At 45.5% G+C, this 22,937-nt stretch overlaps 2 protein-coding genes across 7 annotated transcripts in view; both read right to left on the reverse strand.

Moving 5' to 3' along the window:
• The window catches only part of LOC109877264 (medium-chain acyl-CoA ligase ACSF2, mitochondrial), a 32,857-nt gene extending 24,165 nt beyond the window's left edge, over positions 1 to 8,692 (reverse strand). The window contains exons 1-3 of one of the 6 annotated variants that reach the window (XM_031814289.1): positions 8,470 to 8,692; positions 5,369 to 5,449; positions 664 to 835 (exon numbers count right to left, since the gene is read on the reverse strand). In XM_031814289.1, the coding sequence (XP_031670149.1) occupies positions 664 to 835; positions 5,369 to 5,441 (245 nt within the window). In that variant the 5' untranslated portion in view covers positions 5,442 to 5,449; positions 8,470 to 8,692. Of the gene's footprint in view, positions 1 to 663; positions 836 to 1,975; positions 2,298 to 5,368; positions 5,450 to 8,465 lie in introns of those variants that run through there. The other 5 variants (XM_031814293.1, XM_031814288.1, XM_031814292.1 and 2 more) reach the window with 5 other exon arrangements.
• A 4,267-nt stretch (positions 8,693 to 12,959) lies between these two features.
• On the reverse strand, positions 12,960 to 20,615 carry LOC109883509 (monocarboxylate transporter 6-like). The gene is made up of 4 exons (XM_031814228.1): positions 20,445 to 20,615; positions 19,718 to 20,333; positions 19,291 to 19,547; positions 12,960 to 15,097 (listed from the first exon to the last, which is right to left on the reverse strand). The coding sequence occupies exons 1-4, from the start codon at positions 20,533 to 20,535 to the stop codon at positions 14,784 to 14,786; spliced, it is 1,278 nt and encodes a 425-aa protein (XP_031670088.1). The 5' UTR covers positions 20,536 to 20,615; the 3' UTR covers positions 12,960 to 14,783.
• Positions 20,616 to 22,937: the final 2,322 nt, after the last annotated feature.

Here is a 22,937-nt window from a genome sequence, read left to right on the forward strand (position 1 = left end):
CCTGTTACTGTTTTTTTTATAAGAAATGTAATGCTATATAGCAACTTACCTTGGGTTACTGCATTCGCGTAACAGGCAGTCTCCTTGTGGAGTGCAACGAGAGAGGCAGGTCGTTATTGCGTTGGACTAGTTAACTGTAAGGTTGCAAGATGGGATTCCCCGGGCTGACAAGGTGAAAATCTGTCGTTCAGTTAACCCACCGTTCGTTCCTAGGCCGTCATTGAAAATAAGAATGTATTCTTAACTGACTTGCCTATTTAAATAAAGTTAATAAAAAAGATTTTTTTTTTTAATCGGCAAATCTGCGCCCAAAAATACAGATTTCCGATTGTTATGAAAACTTGAAATCGGCCCTAATTAATCGGCCATTCCGATTAATCGGCCGACCTCTAGTCTGAATGCTAGGCAAGAAACAGGCCATCAGGTCCATACTCTACAGTTGACGGATCATACCGATCACTGCAACTGTAATTGACTATATTGAAATGGGATTGACCCCAACTAGTGGTGTGCTCTATAGGTCTGAATGACAAAATGTAATCTACAATCTGTCAAAGGTCAGAGGTCAGAGGTGGGCTTTAGAAAGGAAACACAACTTGCAAAAAGACAGAAATAATCCAGCTAGTCTGTTTATGTATGACAATGTGAAGAGAGCTGACCTACCTACAGCACCAGGTTGGGTTCCCAGGTGTCCATGTCTTCTGTAGTGAGGAGACCACCTGTAGAGGTTGTAACACAGCCCTTCTAGAGAACACACTGAGCTGTCTGAGGTGAGTTGCCCTGGTCCTCAGTAGAGAGGAGCTGATCCACACCGCTGACATGGCCTCAGTCAGCTCTGAAAATAACACCAAATGTATTATGTTCTGAACCCATTTAGACCCTTTGTTAAAAATGTTGGCTTAAAATCTGCCTAGAATCAGAAACACATGAGAAGGGACATGTACAAATGCAGATTTGGGCCATTTTAGAAAGTCTTTATTCATATTATAAAAGTGATTTATTTAATTGTTCCATGTGGTTTCTATTAAAAGAGGCACTTATTAATGTAACAGGTTTTTGAAATTCAATATTGGTGCACAATTCCTATGTAAAATATCAAAGGAAAGCAAAATGCACTCTATTCGTGGAATGACCCATCTAGAATCTAGAAAGTCGATGACCATTGAAATGCCTGGGGTTTTAAGCTAATATTGGTTGCAGTACAACAAGTAGGAATAGTATCAAACAGGAACCTGCACATTCTGAAGTTGGATAACTTTTGATAACGTATGTGCTTTCAGCATGCACATGACAAATACGTGTCAGATTTCCCGCAAGCACATTAATAAGAAGTATGTCGAATTTCTAAAGCAGTTATTTCTTTCAGCAAGCGCATCTATATAAAATCATTTCGCGGCTGTATAGCATACTCAATGCAACACATTTACTGTGAACATTTACTTCTGAATAACACGTCATTACAAAATAGATTACTCGCACTTTTTCTTATTTTGCCTTGGTAATGGGTAGGCTATCGCTAGGTCGTTACACAGAACTTCCATGCTGCTTTGAAAACTCTTGTTAGACTGCAGAATAGACAAACAAAAACGTTTTACGAGGCACAATTAACGTGTCACTGGGGAATCATCATTTAGTGTTTGTTATTTTAGCCATCTGGCTGCAGGCCTGATTGTTGGCTCGACATCTTACTGTAACATTAGGAGTTAATACACAGTACTGGCACTGGTTTATATTATTCAATTAACGCTCTCAAAACGTTTCTGTTACATCAAATCTCTGTTAGGCTTCATCATCATGTCCCATCACGAACGACAATCAAAAAAATGAAACAAAGGTTTGATCATCTGACCGACGCGAATTACAGGCCTCAAGAAATCAATCACTCTGGAATTCTAGATATTTGAATAATACCGCTGTCTGCGCCCTATCATCTTTGCATGATAAACTATTGTAACTTTTATGAACATATCCTTACAATAAATGACAAAATGTGCTCTAACTTCAGAAAACTTTTCTCCGATCTTTTCAAGTATAACATAAATGTCCCTACCAGAAAACACGCGATACCGTAAAGTGTTGTGTATTCGCGCACAGAAATTCAGGAGGAAACTGAAGAACGGATGGCTGAACAATGTTTAGGCTTGACCGCGTTTTGGAAGTGTCCGCTTTCCTGGTACAACCTGTTGCGCACGTCGTGTTTCGTAATCTCCCTGCGCATATCCAACATAAATACCCAGCTGTCAAGGCGGGTAAATTAAAATGTATTTATTTTCTGGCTAGGTAGCAAGCTATTTTCTTATTTGGAATACGTTTTTAGAAGCTATTGTCCAGATCTATTGTCATCTACAAGACCCTGCTAGGTAAAGTCCCCCCTTATCTCAGCTCGCTGGTCACCATAGCATCTCCCACCTGTAGCACACGCTCCAGCAGGTATATCTCTCTAGTCACCCCCAAAACCAATTCTTTCTTTGGCCGCCTCTCCTTCCAGTTCTCTGCTGCCAATGACTGGAACGAACTACAAAAATCTCTGAAACTGGAAACACTTATCTCCCTCACTAGCTTTAAGCACCAACTGTCAGAGCAGCTCACAGATTACTGCACCTGTACATAGCCCACCTATAATTTAGCCCAAACAACTACCTCTTTCCCAACTGTATTTAATTTTAATTTATTTATTTATTTTGCTCCTTTGCACCCCATTATTTTTATTTCTACTTTGCACATTCTTCCATTGCAAAACTACCATTCCAGTATTTTACTTGCTATATTGTATTTACTTTGCCATCATGGCCTTTTTTGCCTTTACCTCCCTTCTCACCTCATTTGCTCACATTGTATATAGACTTGTTTATACTGCATTATTGACTGTATGTTTGTTTTTACTCCATGTGTAACTCTGTGTCGTTTTATCTGTCGAACTGCTTTGCTTTATCTTGGCCAGGTCGCAATTGTAAATGAGAACTTGTTCTCAACTTGCCTACCTGGTTAAATAAAGGTAAAATATAAAATCACTTAAGAGTTTTCTACAACTCTAACATTGTAGTCTGATGCTATTTACAGAAATCAATTACGCTCAAATCAAATGTATTTATAAAGCCCTTCTTACATCAGCTGATACCTCAAAGTGCTATACAGAAACCCAGCCTAAAACCCCAAACAGCAAGCAATGCAGGTGTAGAAGCACCTAAGCTACGCTAAATTGTTTTGCAAGCTATTTTTAAGTTAGCTCGATTCTTCTGTATAGAGACATAGCTAGCTGGCATAATCATTAGACAAGGAATCCTTCACCTGCTAAGACCTAGCAACTGACATAAATCCCATGATTTATTGATCACCCAGTTATATCTGTCGTTTTTGTAGAAGCACGACTGAAGTAGAACATAACTTGTTTAGCTTTTGCATTGCCTGCATTCTTTGAATCTGTACTGCACTTTGATTAAAGTAAAGCCCCGTCTAAACCATTTACAATTGTCTGTCCCCACTCCCAGTTAGACGGGGTACCTACGAGCGTCATTCTGCTTCACAATGCCCTGGGGTACGTAAAAGTAGTGATTTTACGTCATGCTGTAAAACATACATACACTCACGTTGTTTGCAGCATCAGCCTGTGGGGATGTTTTTCAGCGGCAGAGACTTGGAGACTAGTTAGGATCGAGGGAAAGATGAACGGAGCAAAGTAGAGAGAGATCCTTGATTGAAACCCTTCTCCAGAGCGCTCAGGACCTCAGACTGGGGTGAAGGTTCACCTTCTAACAGGACAACAACCCTAAGCACACAGCCAAGACAACACAGGAGTGGCTTCGGGATAAGTCTCTGAATGTCCTTGAGTGGCCCTGCCAGAGCCCGGGCTTGAACCTGTTCTAACATCTCTGGAGAGACCCAAAAATAGCTGTGTAGCGACGCTCCCCGCCCAACCTGACAGAGCTTGAGAGGATCTGCAGAGCAGAATGGGAGAAACTCCCCAAATAAAGGTGTGCTGAACTTGTAGTGTCATACCCAAGAATACTTGAGGCTGTAATCAAAGGATAACATGCTAATTAACAGGGATGTTAACCATTTTGCGCACACAGTTTGAAAGAAATAAGCTTTTTGTACATCTGGAAAATTTTTGGGATCTTTTTTTCAGCGCATGAAAGATGGGACCAACACTTTAGATGCTGCATTTATATTTTATTTCAGTATAATAGAATCATAGTACATGTATGTTACCCTTCCTTAACCTCTACAGTCCTGTTATGTTACCCCTCCTAAACCTCTACAGTCCTGTTATGTTACCCCTCCTAAACCTCTACAGTCCTGTTATGTTACCCCTCCTTAAACCTCTACAGTCCTGTTATGTTACCCCTCCTAAACCTCTACAGTCCTGTTATGTTACCCCTCCTTAAACCTCTACAGTCCTGTTATGTTACCCCTCCTAAACCTCTACAGTCCTGTTATGTTACCCCTCCTAAACCTCTACAGTCCTGTTATGTTACCCCTCCTAAACCTCTACAGTCCTGTTGTTATGTTACCCCTCCTTAAACCTCTGCAGTCCTGTTGTTACGTTACCCCTCCTTAACCTCTACAGTCCTGTTATGTTACCCCTCCTAAACCTCTACAGTCCTGTTATGTTACCCCTCCTTAAACCTCTGCAGTCCTGTTATGTTACCCCTCCTTAAACCTCTACAGTCCTGTTATGTTACCCCTCCTTAAACCTCTGCAGTCCTGTTATGTTACCCCTCCTTAAACCTCTGCAGTCCTGTTATGTTACCCCTCCTAAACCTCTACAGTCCTGTTGTTATGTTACCCCTCCTAAACCTCTACAGTCCTGTTGTTACGTTACCCCTCCTATACCTCTACAGTCCTGTTATGTTACCCCTCCTAAACCTCTACAGTCCTGTTATGTTACCCCTCCTAAACCTCTACAGTCCTGTTGTTATGTTACCCCTCCTAAACCTCTACAGTCCTGTTGTTACGTTACCCCTCCTATACCTCTACAGTCCTGTTATGTTACCCCTCCTAAACCTCTACAGTCCTGTTATGTTACCCCTCCTAAACCTCTACAGTCCTGTTATGTTACCCCTCCTAAACCTCTACAGTCCTGTTGTTATGTTACCCCTCCTAAACCTCTACAGTCCTGTTGTTACCCCTCCTAAACCTCTACAATCCTGTTATGTTACCCCTCCTAAACCTCTACAATCCTGTTATGTTACCCCTCCTAAACCTCTACAATCCTGTTATGTTACCCCTCCTAAACCTCTACAGTCCTGTTGTTATGTTACCCCTCCTAAACCTCTACAATCCTGTTATGTTAAGATATGTTGAAATAGATTAGAAGAGAGGGTGGATGAAAGACCCACGTCCTCCTGAACCTGGGAGAAGGTCTTACGGACTCCATCCTGCAGGAACACCAGGGCCTCTCTGTGGGGCCAGCGGAGGGACCAGGGGGGGACTGTCCACATGGAGGGATCTGTTGAGGGAGAGACGTAACGTATTATAAGCCTTTATAAGACATTATGATGATGTTATAAAGGACCAGCATCGTCACTGAAGAGGTCCTATGGCTGTAGCTACAAGCTCAAATAGGTGTACTGCTTATAAATGTGATATGCCGTGGTTATAAATGTATTAGGAACGTGGAAAGATACTACGCCTTGCAAAATAGTATTCATACCCCTTTGGATTTCATTCCTGTCCTGCAGCTCAGTTCAGTAGCTTTGATGTATCTGGGGTGTTTAATACATCATCCACAGCATAATGATTAACTTGACCGTGCTCAAAGAGGTATCCAAGTGTGATTGGTTTTTGTTACCCATCTACCAATCCCTGCTCTTCTTTATAAATGCTTTCAAAAAGCTCCCTGGTCTTTGTAGTTCAATCTGTGCTTGAAATCTAATACTTGACTGAGGGACCTTCCAGATGTTGTATATATGGGGGACAGAGGAAGGGTTTGTCAATCAAAAATCTTGTCAAGCCCTATTATTTCACACAGAGTCCATGTAACTTATTATGTGATTTGTTAAACCATATTTTACTCTCGAACTAATTTAGGCTTTCCTGGACAAAGGGGCTGAATACTTCTGCAATGACTATATTTTAATCATGCAATTTTTATTACTCTTAAAAGATAAAACCCCAAACACCCCAAATGGTTTCTTCCACTTTAACATTAGAGTATTTTGAGTAGATTGTTGACAATAATAATAATAATAATAATAATAACAATAATAACAATAATAATAATAACAATAATAATAATAATAATAATAACAATAATAATAATAATAATAATTAACAATAATAATAACAACAATAATAATAATTAATAATAATAATTAATACTACTAATAATAACAATAATAATAACAATAATAATTAATAATAATAACAATAATAATAATAATAATAATAACAATAATAATAATAACAATAATAATAATAATAATTAACAATAATAATAACAACAATAATAACAATAATAATAATAATAAATAATACTAATAATAACAATAATAATAAATAATAATAATATTAACAATAACAATAATAATAATAATAATAATAACAATAATAATAATAATAACAACAATAACAATAATAATTAATAATAATAATAACTAATAACAATAATAATAATAATAATAATAATAATAATAACAATAATAACAATAATAATAACAATAATAATTATAATAATAACAATAATAATAACAATAATAATAATACCGTTAAAATCAATTTTAATTCCACTTTGTAACACAATAAAATGTGAAGAAATGAATCCTTTAGTAAGACATTGTATACAGAGAGAGGTACACAGGGGGGTGGAAACAGAGAAGGATGGGTTGGTGGACATTACCCATTTTTTATATTTTTGTATATATATTTTTTACCTTTATTTAACTAGGCAAGTCAGTTAAAAACAAATTCTTATTTTCAATGACGCCCCCTTGTTCAGGGGCAGAACAACAGATTTGTACCGTGTCAGCTCGGGGGTTTGAACTTGCAACCTTCCGGTTACGAGTCCAAAGCTCTAACCACTAGGCTACCCTGCCGCCCATGACATGTCAATGCAATACTGGAGTTAGTCAAACATCAGAGAGGAAATCCCTGACCCTAACCCGACCTCCTGTGGACCCTAACCGGGCCCACAGGAGGTCATGTGGACCCTAACCCGACCTCCTGTGGACCCTAACCCGGCCCTAACCCGACCTCCTGTGGACCCTAACCCGACCTCCTGTGGACCCTAACCGGACCTCCTGTGGACCCTAACCCGACCTCCTGTGGGCCCTAACCCGACCTCCTGTGGGCCCTAACCCGACCTCCTGTGGACCCTAACCCGGCCCTAACCCGACCTCCTGTGGACCCTAACCCGACCTCCTGTGGACCCTAACCCGACCTCCTGTGGACCCTAACCCGACCTCCTGTGGGCCCTAACCCGACCTCCCGTGGGCCCTAACCCGACCTCCCGTGGACCCTAACCCGACCTCCTGTGGACCCTAACCCGACCTCCTGTGGACCCTAACCCGGCCCTAACCCGACCTCCTGTGGACCCTAACCCGACCTCCTGTGGACCCTAACCCGACCTCCTGTGGACCCTAACCCGACCTCCTGTGGGCCCTAACCCGACCTCCCGTGGGCCCTAACCCGACCTCCCGTGGACCCTAACCCGACCTCCTGTGGGCCCTAACCCGACCTCCTGTGGACCCTAACCCGACCTCCCGTGGGCCCTAACCCGACCTCCTGTGGGCCCTAACCCGACCTCCTGTGGACCCTAACCCGACCTCCCGTGGGCCCTAACCCGACCTCCTGTGGGCCCTAACCCGACCTCCTGTGGGCCCTAACCCGACCTCCTGTGGACCCTAACCCGACCTCCTGTGGGCCCTCACCCGACCTCCTGTGGGCCCTAACCCGACCTCCTGTGGAGTTCTGTGGGCTGTGGTTTCATAGTCGACCTCTCTCGGCTGTTCTGTTGGGAGCCTACATAAACAGCAAGCCTCTATTAGAACAAATATGGCCCACCTCGCTCACTCAATATTATTCCCATCAGGTCACAGGACATGTGAAGTCTTTCAGAGGGGAAACTGGACTTAATGGATATGTGAAAAAACAAACATGTTCAGTGCCAAGACAACCACGCTGAACCCTGTTCCTTACAGCCAGGACAAAGCAGAAACTGGGCTGGACAATCCAAGTAAAAACATATTTGATTTGAAAAAAAACATGTTTCTGAAAAGAAAATCTCACAAGGAAGCATTGAAAGACATACCTTCAGTCTCAATAAGTCCAGTCACATACAGGTCATTTAATTTGTACTCTACAGTTGGTAAATCAAATAAAAAACATGTGGTTTTCCGAATAAAGTTGAATAAAGAGAAATGATCCAACTAGTCCAACTCTGTGGATAATCTTTGCACCCAACACCAAATTAGCTCGGCTGTGATAAGAGACTAGTGTGTATGATAATGGTAAGAGAGTTAACCTACCTACCTACCGCACCAGAGCCAGGTTGGGTTCCCAGGTGTCCATGTCTTCTGTAGTGAAGAGACCGCCTGTAGAGGTTGTAACACACCCCTTCTAGAGAACACACTGAGCTGTCTGAGGAGGTGAGTAGCCAGGGTCTGAGGTACCAGAAGGACAGGACAGAGCAGGAGACAAGAGGAGACTGGAGGGACCTTTGACCGAAGGTTTCAGGAGAGAGAATCACAGTGTGTGTAGTGATATGTTTAACTCTTATCTAAACTGGTCTGATTGGGTATTTACAGGTTACAGGTATATATAGGTTACAGGTTACAGGCTATATAGCCCACAGTCATGTAGAGGCAACGGTTTTAGCTTGGTATGTCAGGGTGGGTTGTTTGGTTAAAAAAAGAGGGTAGTCAGTACACAAAATGTCCATTTGAAAGATTTTTTTAAAAAGTATATACTTTTCTAAATGTTTCTGGCTTGCACTGTGATGTGTGTGGAAATGTGTGTTGGTGCATGTTAGAGTAAGCAAGCTGTGAAAACCTGAAGATAATAAGTTAATTTACTTTTAACCCTCAAGCTTCCAAAATACTTCACATACTCATTGTTGTCAACAACAACGACAGAAGGAAGTGAACAGAGCCGCCATGGTATCCCCTCACCGGAGACTGAATAGGGCCGCCATGGTATCCCCTCACCGGAGACTGAATAGGGCCGCCATGGTATCCCCTCACCGGAGACTGAATAGGGCCGCCATTGTATCCCCTCACCGGAGACTGAACAGAGCCGCCATGGTATCCCCTCACCGGAGACTGAATAGGGCCGCCATGGTATCCCCTCACCGAAGACTGAACAGGGCCCTTCATGGTATCCCCTCACCGAAGACTGAACAGGGCCCTTCATGGTATCCCCTCACCGAAGACTGAACAGGGCCCGTCATGGTATCCCCTCACCGAAGACTGAACAGGGCCCTTCATGGTATCCCCTCACCGAAGACTGAACAGGGCCGCCATGGTATCCCCTCACCGGAGACTGAATAGGGCAGCCATTGTATCCCCTCACCGGAGACTGAATAGGGCCGCCATGGTATCCCCTCACCGGAGACTGAACAGAGCCGCCATGGTATCCCCTCACCGGAGACTGAATAGGGCCGCCATGGTATCCCCTCACCGAAGACTGAACAGGGCCCTTCATGGTATCCCCTCACCGAAGACTGAACAGGGCCCTTCATGGTATCCCCTCACCGAAGACTGAACAGGGCCCGTCATGGTATCCCCTCACCGAAGACTGAACAGGGCCCTTCATGGTATCCCCTCACCGAAGACTGAACAGGGCCGCCATGGTATCCCCTCACCGGAGACTGAATAGGGCCGCCATGGTATCCCCTCACCGGAGACTGAATAGGGCCGCCATGGTATCCCCTCACCGGAGACTGAACAGAGCTGCCATGGTATCCCCTCACCGGAGACTGAATAGGGCCGCCATGGTATCCCCTCACCGAAGACTGAACAGGGCCCTTCATGGTAGCCCGTCACCGAAGACTCTCTAGGTTTCTTCCTAGGTTTTGGCCTTTCTAGGGAGTTTTTCCTAGCCACCGTGCTTCTACACCTGCATTGCTTGCTGTTTGGGGTTTTAGGCTGGGTTTCTGTACAGCACTTTGAGATATCAGCTGATGTACGAAGGGCTATATAAATACATTTGATTTGATTTGATGGTAGCCCGTCACCGAAGACTGAACAGGGCCCTTCATGGTATCCCCTCACCGGAGACTGAACAGGGCCCTTCATGGTAGACCGTCACCAAAGACTGAACAGGGCCCTTCATGGTATCCCCTCACCGGAGACTGAACAGGGCCCTTCATGGTAGACCGCCACCGAAGACTGAACAGGGCCCTTCATGGTATCCCCTCACCGAAGACTGAACAGGGCCCTTCATGGTATCCCCTCACCGAAGACTGAACAGGGCCCTTCATGGTATCCCCTCACCGAAGACTGAACAGGGCCCTTCATGGTATCCCCTCACCGGAGACTGAACAGGGCCCTTCATGGTAGACCGTCACCGAAGACTGAACAGGGCCCTTCATGGTATCCCCTCACCGAAGACTGAACAGGGCCCTTCATGGTATCCCCTCACCGAAGACTGAACAGGGCCCTTCATGGTATTCCCTCACCGAAGACTGAACAGGGCCCTTCATGGTATCCCCTCACCGGAGACTGAACAGGGCCCTTCATGGCCACCCCACATATGCTTTCTCTAATTCTCTCTTTCTTTCTCTCTCTCGGAGGACCTGAGCCCTAGGACCATGCCCCAGGACTACCTGACATGACTCCTTGCTGTCCCCAGTCCACCTGACTGTGCTGCTGCTCCAGTTTCAACTGTTCTGCCTTATTATTATACGACCATGTTGGTCATTTATGAACATTTGAACATCTTGGCCATGTTCTGTTATAATCTCCACCCGGCACAGCCAGAAGAGGACTGGCCACCCCACATAGCCTGGTTCCTCTCTAGGTTTCTTCCTAGGTTTTGGCCTTTCTAGGGAGTTTTTCCTAGCCACCGTGCTTCTACACCTGCATTGCTTGCTGTTTGGGGTTTTAGGCTGGGTTTCTGTACAGCACTTTGAGATATCAGCTGATGTACGAAGGGCTATATAAATACATTTGATTTGATTTGATGGTAGCCCGTCACCGAAGACTGAACAGGGCCCTTCATGGTAGACCTTCACCGAAGACTGAACAGGGCCCTTCATGGTATCCCCTCACCGAAGACTGAACAGGGTCTCCATGGTATCCCCTCACCGAAGACTGAACAGGGCCCTTCATTGTATCCCCTCACCGAAGACTGAACAGGGGCCTTCATGGTAGACCGTCACCGAAGACTGAACAGGGCCCTTCATGGTATCCCCTCACCGGAGACTGAACAGGGCCATTCATGGTATCCCCTCCCCGAAGACTGAACAGGGCCCTTCATAGTATCCCCTCACCGAAGACTGAACAGGGCCCTTCATGGTATCCCCTCACCGAAGACTGAACAGGGCCCTTCAAGGTATCCCCTCACCGAAGACTGAACAGGGCCCTTCATGGTATCCCCTCGCTGAAGACTGAACAGGGTCTCCATGGTAGCCCATCACCGAAAACTGAACAGGGCCCTTCATGGTATCCCGTCACCGAAAACTGAACAGGGACTCCATATTAGCCCTTCACCGAAGACTGAATAGGGCCCTTCATGGTATCCCGTCACCGAAAACTGAACAGGGACTCCATATTAGCCCTTCATCGAAGACTGAAGAAGATACTTGACAACATGATTGAGTGGTCAGGGCTTTCACTGTTTGGCCCAGGTTGGGGGAAGGAAACTGTGAAAAAGGAATTGAATTAGTCTATTTACTTTCAAACCTCAAGCTACCAACATTCTTCACCAGCCATCATAGGAGCCGTCTCACTGAAAGGCCAAAGATGACAATTGATCAGGTAATTGATCTGGTAATTGATCAGATAATTGACCAAGTAATTGGTCAGATAATTGATCAGGTAATTTTAATTGATCAGGTAATTTTTAGATAATTGATCAGTTAATTGATCAGATAGTTGATCAGGTAATTTATAATTGGTCAGATAATTGATCAGGTAATTTATAATTGATCAGGTAATTTTTAGATCATTGATCAGTTAATTGATCAGATAGTTGATCAGGTAATTTATAATTGGCCAGATAATTGATCAGGCAATTTATAATTGATCAGGTAATTTTTAGATAATTGATCAGATAGTTGATCAGGTAATTTATAATTGATCAGGTAATTTATAATTGATCAGGTAATTTTTTGATAATTGATCAGTTAATTGATCAGATAGTTGATCGGGTAATTTATAATTGGTCAGATAATTGATCAGGTAATTTATAATTGATCAGGTAATTTTTAGATAATTGATCAGTTAATTGATCAGATAGTTGATCAGGTAATTTATAATTGGTCAGATAATTGATCAGGTAATTTATAATTGATCAGGTAATTTTTAGATAATTGATCAGTTAATTGATCAGGTAATTTATAATTGATCAGGTAACTGATCAGATATTTGACTGATCAGGGCTTTCACTGGACACAGTCTTCAGTATTATGTGTTTACCAGAAAATAAAAGTAGAACAACTGGTCAGGTTAAAAAAGACTCAGATAAGACATGACAAGAATCTGGGTTGTGAGTGACAGGACACCTTAATGGAGGCACGTTTTATACAGTATGTGGCAGAGTCTGGACAATATTTTAAAAAGTACACAAAATTTGACAAATAGGCTTCATTGGTAATTTTTCAAAACTGTCATGATTATTAAAACAACTGCACATCACACATTCCACAAGGTGGCGATAAAGGTGAGTGGAAGGAAATTAGAAAATAGCAGGAAGTGAATGACATCAGAGCTGTATTAAAATTGAAGACCTATTCAATCCGATCCGTCCTCAAATTCAGATTATTATTATACAGTGATAATAAAACAAGACTGACACATGAACACAAATCAATTTACTTTTATTGAAAAAGTTTAATATTCTGTAAACATTCAATATTAAATCTTCAGAAATAAGTTGACTAAAATACAAAATATTTGTATATCCTTTCATACATAAGGCTATCGTTTCATGTCCAGTTATATCAAGGCATCTAAGAAGTCACAGAGGATATTCAAGAAGGTGCAGGAATACATTCATAGCCATACTCAGTGTTGTCACGGTGACAGTGTACAAACAACCATAATCTCCTCCTAAAGCCAAACAGTTAAAGCACTAAATAGTTGGGTCGCCCATGTTATTGGCAGTACAATTGCCGCACTTCGTGAGTAACACTGCTCTAGCACAGGGTTGTCAAACTCATTTTGCTCTGCGGGCCGCATTCAGTCTTCACCAAGGGCCGGAGTGCCGCACTTAAAATGTGTATGTATTGTCTTGGCGTCAAAATGTGCAAAATGTCCTCTATCCATCGGTTTGGGAATTTTTGATGCTCCCTGACTATCTAGCTTTCATTATGATGACTGTTAGCTAGCTGGACAGAGTGAAGAGACTATAAATGTAGCTTTCATTATGATGACTGTTAGCTAGCTGGACAGAGTGAAGAGACTATAAATGTAGCTTTCAGCTAGCTGGACAGAGTGAAGAGACTACATTTAGGTCCATTATCATTTCTAAGTAGTTATGGGTTGGTTTTAATCATTTAAATGTCGATTGAGATTGTTGTTAGTCAAAAAATGTAACAAATTCAAATATTTATTTGTGTCTACTATGAGCCGTATGTTAGACAGTCCTACTGTAGCATCTACTAGTGGGCCGTATGTTAGACAGTTCTACTGTAGCGTCTACTAGTGGGCCGTATGTTAGACAGTTCTACTGTAGCGTCTACTAGTGGGCCGTATGTTAGACAGTCCTACTGTAGCGTCTACTAGTGGGCCATATATTAGACAGTCCTACTGTAGCGTCTACTAGTGGGCCATATATTAGACAGTCCTACTGTAGCGTCTACTAGTGGGCCGTATGTTAGACAGTCCTACTGTAGCGTCTACTAGTGGGCCATATATTAGACAGTCCTACTGTAGCGTCTACTAGTGGGCCGTATGTTAGACAGTGCTACTGTAGCGTCTACTAGTGGGCCGTATGTTATACAGTGCTACTGTAGCGTCTACTAGTGGGCCGTATGTTAGACAGTCCTACTGTAGCGTCTACTAGTGGGCCGTATGTTAGACAGTGCTACTGTAGCGTCTACTAGTGGGCCGTATGTTAGACAGTCCTACTGTAGCGTCTACTAGTGGGACGTATGTTAGACAGTCCTACTGTAACGTCTACTAGTGGGCCGTATGTTAGACAGTCCTACTGTAACGTCTACTAGTGGGCCGTATGTTAGAGAGTCCTACTGTAGCGTCTAGTAGTGGGTCTGAATGAAACAGGGATGTTGTGTCATTCAGCCTCATGTGTCTGTTGATGAGAGAGAGAGAAAGAGAGAGAGAAAGAGAGAGACTTCCAAATCCAGACTAAATCTGTGTGCAAACCCTGTGTTGTGAATGCCTGTGTACGTACGTACATACATAGGAATCACAGTGATGATAACAGTAGTGTATGTGTAACCTCCCAGTTCTTCCCTCTGCAGACAGCAGACACCACAGAGATCCTTCATTGACTCATCATAGTGAGGCGTTACACAGTGAGCAGTTCCTGTGATATGCTGCAGCTCCTACAGGCCAAGGCTCATGGAAGGCTACCTCCTTACTTCATTCTCATTCTAGATGGAATTCTAAGGCAGGCAGGTAGACAGGTTGTCTTACTGGGTTACACACGTGCATATTAGTAAGTCACACGTTGGTGACACAAACAGTGTCCGCTGATCTCTCTCCCTGTGTAGAAGGATCATGGCTGTACTGGCAGTCAGGGACTAGGCTGATAGCAGGCTTCCCTCCCTGTGTAGAAGGAACATGGCTGTACTGGCAGTCAGGGACTAGGCTGATAGCAGGCTTCTGTTGGTACGCAGCAGCAGGAGGACCTGCTCTCTTCTTCTGTCTGTCCAGATAGTAGAACGCTGCGATGAGGAAGAGGCCAGAGGAGGAGACAGTCACACTGCAGGCATAGAACACATAAGAGTAGTGTCCTGTACTGTCCACCAACATGCCTGGAAGAGAGGGGAGAGAGAGAAGAGAGGGGAGAGAGAGAAGAGGGGGAAGAGAGGGGAGAGAGGGAAGAGAGGGAAGAGAGGGGAGAGAGGGGAGAGAGGGGAGAGAGAGAAGAGAGGAGAGAGAGAGAAGAGGGGGAAGAGAGGGGAGAGGGGAAGAGAGGGGAGAGGGGGACATGGCAACAGGCACAGCGTTAAGAAAGACTCGGGGAACACTTCATTTGAAGGGTACCTACATTACCATGTCATGACACGTTCATAACCACACAAAACAGTTCATAAGCAGTACATAAAAGCATTTCCTAGAAGGCTTGTGTCAACAACCACACGCGGTGCTACGACAGTGAAAGACCAGCTGTATTTAAGCGTGTCGGTGTGTGTCCTCATAACACATTCCTCTGTACTGGATGCTAGTTCAGTACAGCGCTGCCAGGAGCCACTGAGCACAGGGCTAGTCGGCTACTACCAGGCGTTGACATTAGAGTTGCCATGGCGCTGGAAACCAGAGACCACCTTAGGAGTTCAGCAGGGGTACACTAGGCCACGCCCTCCTCCAGTCAGCCTGCCCCAGAGCCGTTCCCTGTCGACCCAGACCTTCCTACCCGCCTGACGCACGCCCACACAGACACACACGCACATTGTGGAAACCAGAGCACATGACCCATTCACATCCCGAGCTAGACATGGGAATCCAGCAGAAAGAACATTCCATTTCCCTGCGTGACAAAACTCATACCCTCCCCAGACCTCATATAACAGGTTTATACTGGGCATAACTCATACCCTCCCCAGTCCTCATATAACAGGTTTATACTGGGCATAACTCATACCCTCCCCAGTGCTCATATAACAGGTTTATACTGGGCATAACTCATACCCTCCCCAGTGCTCATATAACAGGTTTATACTGGGCATAACTCATACCCTCCCCAGTGCTCATATAACAGGTTTATACTGGGCATAACTCATCCCCTCCCCAGTCCTCATATAACAGGTTTATACTGGGCATAACTCATACCCTCCCCAGTCCTCATATAACAGGTTTATACTGGGCATAACTCATACCCTCCCCAGTCCTCATATAACAGGTTTATACTGGGCATAACTCATACCCTCCCCAGTGCTCATATAACAGGTTTATACTGGGCATAACTCATACCCTCCCCAGTCCTCATATAACAGGTTTATACTGGGCATAACTCATACCCTCCCCAGTCCTCATATAACAGGTTTATACTGGGCATAACTCATACCCTCCCCAGTCCTCATATAACAGGTTTATACTGGGCATAACTCATACCCTCCCCAGTGCTCATATAACAGGTTTATACTGGGCATAACTCATACCCTCCCCAGTGCTCATATAACAGGTTTATACTGGGCATAACTCATACCCTCCCCAGTCCTCATATAACAGGTTTATACTGGGCATAACTCATACCCTCCCCAGTGCTCATATAACAGGTTTATACTGGGCATAACTCATACCCTCCCCAGTCCTCATATAACAGGTTTATACTGGGCATAACTCATACCCTCCCCAGTCCTCATATAACAGGTTTATACTGGGCATAACTCATACCCTCCCCAGTGCTCATATAACAGGTTTATACTGGGCATAACTCATACCCTCCCCAGTGCTCATATAACAGGTTTATACTGGGCATAACTCATACCCTCCCCAGTGCTCATATAACAGGTTTATACTGGGCATAACTCATACCCTCCCCAGTCCTCATATAACAGGTTTATACTGGGCATAACTCATACCCTCCCCAGTGCTCACATAACAGGTTTATACTGGGCATAACTCATACCCTCCCCAGTGCTCACATAACAGGTTTATACTGGGCATAACTCATACCCTCCCCAGTCCTCACATAACAGGTTTATACTGGGCATAACTCATACCCTCCCCAGTCCTCATCTAACAGGTTTATACTGGGCATAACTCATACCCTCCCCAGTCCTCATCTAACAGGTTTATACTGGGCATAACTCATACCCTCCCCAGTCCTCACATAACAGGTTTATACTGGGCATAACTCATTGTCTCCCCAGTCCTCATCTAACAGGTTTATACTGGGCATAACTCATACCCTCCCCAGTCCTCATCTAACAGGTTTATACTGGGCATAACTCATACCCTCCCCAGTCCTCATCTAACAGGTTTATACTGGGCATAACTCATACCCTCCCCAGTCCTCATCTAACAGGTTTATACTGGGCATAACTCATACCCTCCCCAGTCCTCATATAACAGTTTGATACTGGGCATAACTCATACCCTCCCCAGTCCTCATATAACAGGTTTATACTGGGCATAACTCATACCCTCCCCAGTCCTCACATAACAGGTTTATACTGGGCATAACTCATACCCTCCCCAGTCCTCATATAACAGGTTTATACTGGGCATAACTCATACCCTCCCCAGTCCTCATATAACAGGTTTATACTGGGCATAACTCATACCCTCCCCAGTCCTCACATAACAGGTTTATACTGGGCATAACTCATACCCTCCCCAGTCCTCACGTAACAGGTTTATACTGGGCATAACTCAGATGAGGACTGGGGAGGGTATGAGTTATGCCCAGTATAAACCTGTTATATGAGGACTGGGGAGGGTATAACAGGTTTATACTGGGCATAACTCATACCCTCCCCAGTCCTCATATAACAGGTTTATACTGGGCATAACTCATACCCTCCCCAGTCCTCACATAACAGGTTTATACTGGGCATAACTCATACCCTCCCCAGTCCTCACATAACATAACAGGTTTATACTGGGCATAACTCATATGAGGACTGGGGAGGGTATAACAGGTTTATACTGGGCATAACTTGACAAGTATGTCTATATGAGTCAGTGTGTCCACCACACTACCACCGGTTGTTATGCTGACCACCTACTGACCAACAATGACTGTCGATAACATGCAGTAGAAGTCATTGATTCTGTTCCACAGACAAATAATCCACACACAGGACTTGAACAGATGCCATAGACTAGAAGACCATACTGTACCAAACACTTTATTACTTTTGGCATACCACACCCCCCTATAGCCCCCACAGTGGTGTACCCCACACCCCCCTATAGCCCCCACAGTGGTGTACCACACCCCCCTATAGCCCCCACAGTGGTGTACCACACCCCCCTATAGCCCCCACAGTGGTATACCACACCCCCCTATAGCCCCCACAGTGGTGTACCACACCCCCCTATAGCCCCTACAGTGGTGTACCACACCCCCCTATAGCCCCCACAGTGGTGTACCACACCCCCCTATTGCCCCCACAGTGGTGTACCACACCCCCCTATTGCCCCCACAGTGGTGTACCACACCCCCCTATTGCCCCCACAGTGGTGTACCACACCCCCCTATTGCCCCCACAGTAGTGTACCACACCCCCCTATAGCCCCCACAGTGGTGTACCACACCCCCCTATAGCCCCCACAGTGGTATACCACACCCCCCTATAGCCCCCACAGTGGTGTACCACACCCCCCTATAGCCCCCACAGTGGTGTACCACACCCCCCTATTGCCCCCACAGTGGTGTACCACACCCCCCTATTGCCCCCACAGTGGTGTACCACACCCCCCCTATTGCCCCCACAGTGGTGTACCACACCCCCCTATTGCCCCCACAGTAGTGTACCACACCCCCCTATAGCCCCTACAGTGGTGTACCACACCCCCCTATAGCCCCCACAGTGGTGTACCACACCCCCCTATAGCCCCCACAGTGGTGTACCACACCCCCCTATAGCCCCCACAGTGGTGTACCACACCCCCCTATAGCCCCCACAGTGGTGTACCACACCCCCCTATAGCCCCCACAGTGGTGTACCACACCCCCCTATTGCCCCCACAGTAGTGTACCACACCCCCCTATAGCCCCCACAGTGGCGTACCACCCCCCCTATAGCCCCCACAGTGGCGTACCACCCCCCCCCTATAGCCCCCACAGTGGCGTACCACACCCCCTATTGCCCCCACAGTAGTATACCACACCCCCCTATAGCCCCCACAGTGGTATACCACACCCCCCTATAGCCCCCACAGTGGTGTACCACACCCCCCTATAGCCCCCACAGTGGCGTACCACACCCCACTATTGCCCCCCCCCATGGCATAATGTGTAGCGGTACAATCCTGACAGGAGCGACACACACAGTACCTGCGAGCGGCGGTCCAATCAGCAGTGTTCCACTCTCTAACATACTGATGAGACCCAGGGCAGAGGGGAACCGGCTCATCTCCACCGTCTCCATCAGCACCGTGAAGAGCAGAGAGCCAATCACAGACATGGACAGACCAAAGATGACCACGTAGATCAGGAGCACGGAGAAGGTGGCGGCCGCACCACAGATACTGTTACTCAGCCCGTTGACCAGGAGGGCTACCGCAAACACATACACAAAACAGCCACTGCCCCTGTGAGGTGGAGGAGGAGGAAGAGGAGTAAGAGAACCAATTTATTATCCATTTTTGTTTTCAGGTCACATAATTTTCTATTAAATGTTTTCTTGCTTGGGATTCGAACCAGCAACCCTCCGGTCCAGTTGCTGACCCACTCCTAACCTGTAACATCCAGGCTACAGTACCTGAAGCGCGGCAGGCCGAAGAAGACAGCCGCCACGGGTCTCACAGCAATGTTAACCAGGCCCAGTACGGCCATCAGTAGCGCGGCTCGGTCCTGTTCCATACCATTGGCTGTAGCATAGGGCACCAGGTAGACCAGGGGAACTACAAACCCCAACATCATCCACGTCACTCCCAGGGCGTAGGCACGGTAACGAGGGTTACTGACCAACAGGTCAAAGGCCATGTGTCTCCGTAGGAACACGACAAGGTCACTGAACGCTGTCCTAAGTCTTGCCTTAAGTCCCTCCTTCTCCTGTTGGAGAGGACCTTTGATTGGTTGCTTGCTGAGCCCCTGGGCAGCCTTGTTAGTGAGTGTCCTCTGGGCTCCACTGTGTTTGGCCCCCAGGGGCCTCATGACAGCCCCACACACGCAGCAGTTCAACAGCAGACCTCCCAGGACCAGGAAGCTGCCTCTCCAGCCAAACTGGCCCAGCAGGAAGTTGGCCAGCAGGGGTAAGGTGCTGAGGCCCAGGGCCGTGCCGGTGGACGACAGGGCGTTGGCAAACGCCCGCCGCCTCAAAAAGTAGTGGCCCATCATGGTCACAGAGGGCTGGAAGGACAGGCAGAACCCCAACCCTGTATGAGGAGGACAGAGGAACTGATGAGGGAGACTCATAATGCCCCATAGAAAGAAGGAGAGACGTCTTATATTGGGGGGTTATAGTGTGTGTGTGTGTACCCTCTGACCTGCGATGATGCTGGTGATGTAGAGTTCTGTGATGGTTCTGGCCAGGGCGCTGACCACCATGCCTAGTCCACTCAGAACCCCTCCCACCATCACCGTTACCCGGCAACCAAAGCGTTCCACGAGCACGCTGCATAGTGGACCTGGAGAGACAGGAAACAACGTACACACACACACACAGGAAAACAATGTTCAATCCCAATACACACACACCACTAACACACCACAAATCTGGAGAGACAGAAAACAATGTTCAATCACAATACACACATTAACACACCACACACTCCCCAAAAGCATACAATGGACTGATTAGCATATCAGATCACAATAATTAGCATCATCAATGCATTATCACTGAACATGGAACAATAGTCTGCAAAAACAGGACAGGACACTGTTCCTTTCCACTAAAACACAGCTGCTGAAACTCACTCTGAAACGTTGTTCAGCAGACACTTCCTCCCCATGCCGGGAACATCTGGTGGACCACAGCTTCAAACTATACAACTACAAATCAGTTCACTCCCCAGTCGGCCAGACTTGTTAGTTGGTGTTACAGGCTTATGTGCATGTGCTAACCACAATTAGCTCGGGAATAGGTCATGAGTTTACCCAGACAGGGACAGGTGTCTAAGTGTACAGGCTCTTACAATAATGTGATCAGAAACACATGATCTGAATGATCATCTTCCAGCTCTTCAATCCAACTCTCCAAGACAGACCAAAGCTAACAGGAGTACCTATCAGGCTAATTGATTCAAACGAACATTAGATTCAGAGTACTGAGAACTGAGAACTCTTGGTACTGTCTTTGATGTGGGAATAATGAGTCCATTATTTGTGCCGTCTCATCTGTGCTCTTGTCATGATAATGTCTGCTGCAGTCATGTGGTCCAGTCTGGTCTCTGGCATGATAATGTCTGCTCCAGTCATGTGGTCCAGTCTGGTCTCTGTCATGATAATGTCTGATCCAGTCATGTGGTCCAGTCTGGTCTCTGGCATGATAATGTCTGCTCCAGTCATGTGGTCCAGTCTGGTCTCTGTCGTGATAATGTCTGCTCCAGTCATGTGGTCCAGTCTGGTCTCTGTCGTGATAATGTCTGCTCCAGTCATGTGGTCCAGTCTGGTCTCTGTCGTGATAATGTCTGCTCCAGTCATGTGGTCCAGTCTGGTCTCTGTCGTGATAATGTCTGCTCCAGTCATGTGGTCCAGTCTGGTCTCTGTCGTGATAATGTCTGCTCCAGTCATATGGTCTAGTCTGGTCTCTAAGAATGTTCCTCAGTCCTTGGTGAACCCTATCCTCCCTCCAGCTCTGTCTTAGTCTCCTTAGGCAGATGGGTTGCCTCCCACATGAACAGTGTTCTGACATACGCTTTGGCCCTAGGTCTGGGAATTCCGAGACTATTTCTGAAACTCTCTCTCCATCTATTTTTCCCTCCATCCCGTCTCTCCTTCCATCTCTCCCTCTGTCCCTACAACCATCCCTCCCTTTCATCTCTCCCTCAGTGTCCTCCAGATTAATTTGGTTAAAACCAAACCCTGTCCACTGGAAAATCATTGCAGCCTTAAAAATCATAATATCTTGGTCCAACTGAGAAAAAAAATCTCCAGTTTGACACACAGGCACTACATTAATTTTCCCAATATGACACATGATGCTGGTTCTCATCAGTTGTTGACTAAAAGCACTGCTAGCCAAGAACACATACTTACAATTGACTAATTTAGCAGACACTCTTATCCAGAGCAACTTACAGTAGTGAGAGCATATATTTTCATACTGGTTCGCCATGGGAATCAAACCTACAACCCTGGAGTTGCAAGCACCATGCTCTACCAACTGAGCCACACGAGACCACACACATATTTAACCTTTGACAACTAGAAATGAAGAACACTGACATTACGCAACAATAATTACATGAATTCAGAATCTACAGTCATGACATTGGATCAACTGGAGGTTTAATATAGATGGATCAACTGGAGGTCTAATATAGATGGATCAACTGGAGGTCTAATATAGGTGGATCAACTGGAGGTCTAATATAGATGGATCAACAGGAGGTCTAATATAGATGGATCAACAGGAGGTTTAATATAGGTGGATCAACTGGAGGTCTAATATAGGTGGATCAACTGGAGGTCTAATATAGATGGATCAACTGGAGGTTTAATATAGATGGATCAACAGGAGGTTTAATATAGATGGATCAACTGGAGGTCTAATATAGATGGATCAACAGGAGATTTAATATAGATGGATCAACAGGAGATTTAATATAGATGGATCAACTGGAGATTTAATATAGATGGATCAACTGGAGATTTAATATAGATGGATCAACAGGAGGTTTAATATAACAGGAGGGAGGGTCAGGGTGATAGAAAGAGGAGGAACAGGAGGGAGGGTCAGGGTGATAGAAAGAGGAGGAACAGGAGGGAGGGTCAGGGTGATAGAAAGAGGAGGAACAGGAGGGAGGGTCAGGGTG

This window comes from Oncorhynchus kisutch, unplaced genomic scaffold (genome assembly GCF_002021735.2).
Source record: "Oncorhynchus kisutch isolate 150728-3 unplaced genomic scaffold, Okis_V2 Okis06b-Okis10b_hom, whole genome shotgun sequence".
NCBI classification, from domain to species: Eukaryota; Metazoa; Chordata; class Actinopteri; order Salmoniformes; family Salmonidae; genus Oncorhynchus; species Oncorhynchus kisutch.

Coding starts and splice junctions, on each gene's coding strand:
- LOC109883509 (XM_031814228.1), bottom strand. CDS start 20,535: ATGGTGGGAGGGGTTCTGAGTGGACTAGGCATGGTGGTCAGCGCCCTG. Junction 19,548..19,717: donor TTCGGCCTGCCGCGCTTCAG/GTACTGTAGCCT, acceptor TCCACCTCACAG/GGGCAGTGGCTGTTTTGTGT. Junction 15,098..19,290: donor GATTGGACCGCCGCTCGCAG/GTACTGTGTGTG, acceptor CCTCTCTTCCAG/GCATGTTGGTGGACAGTACA.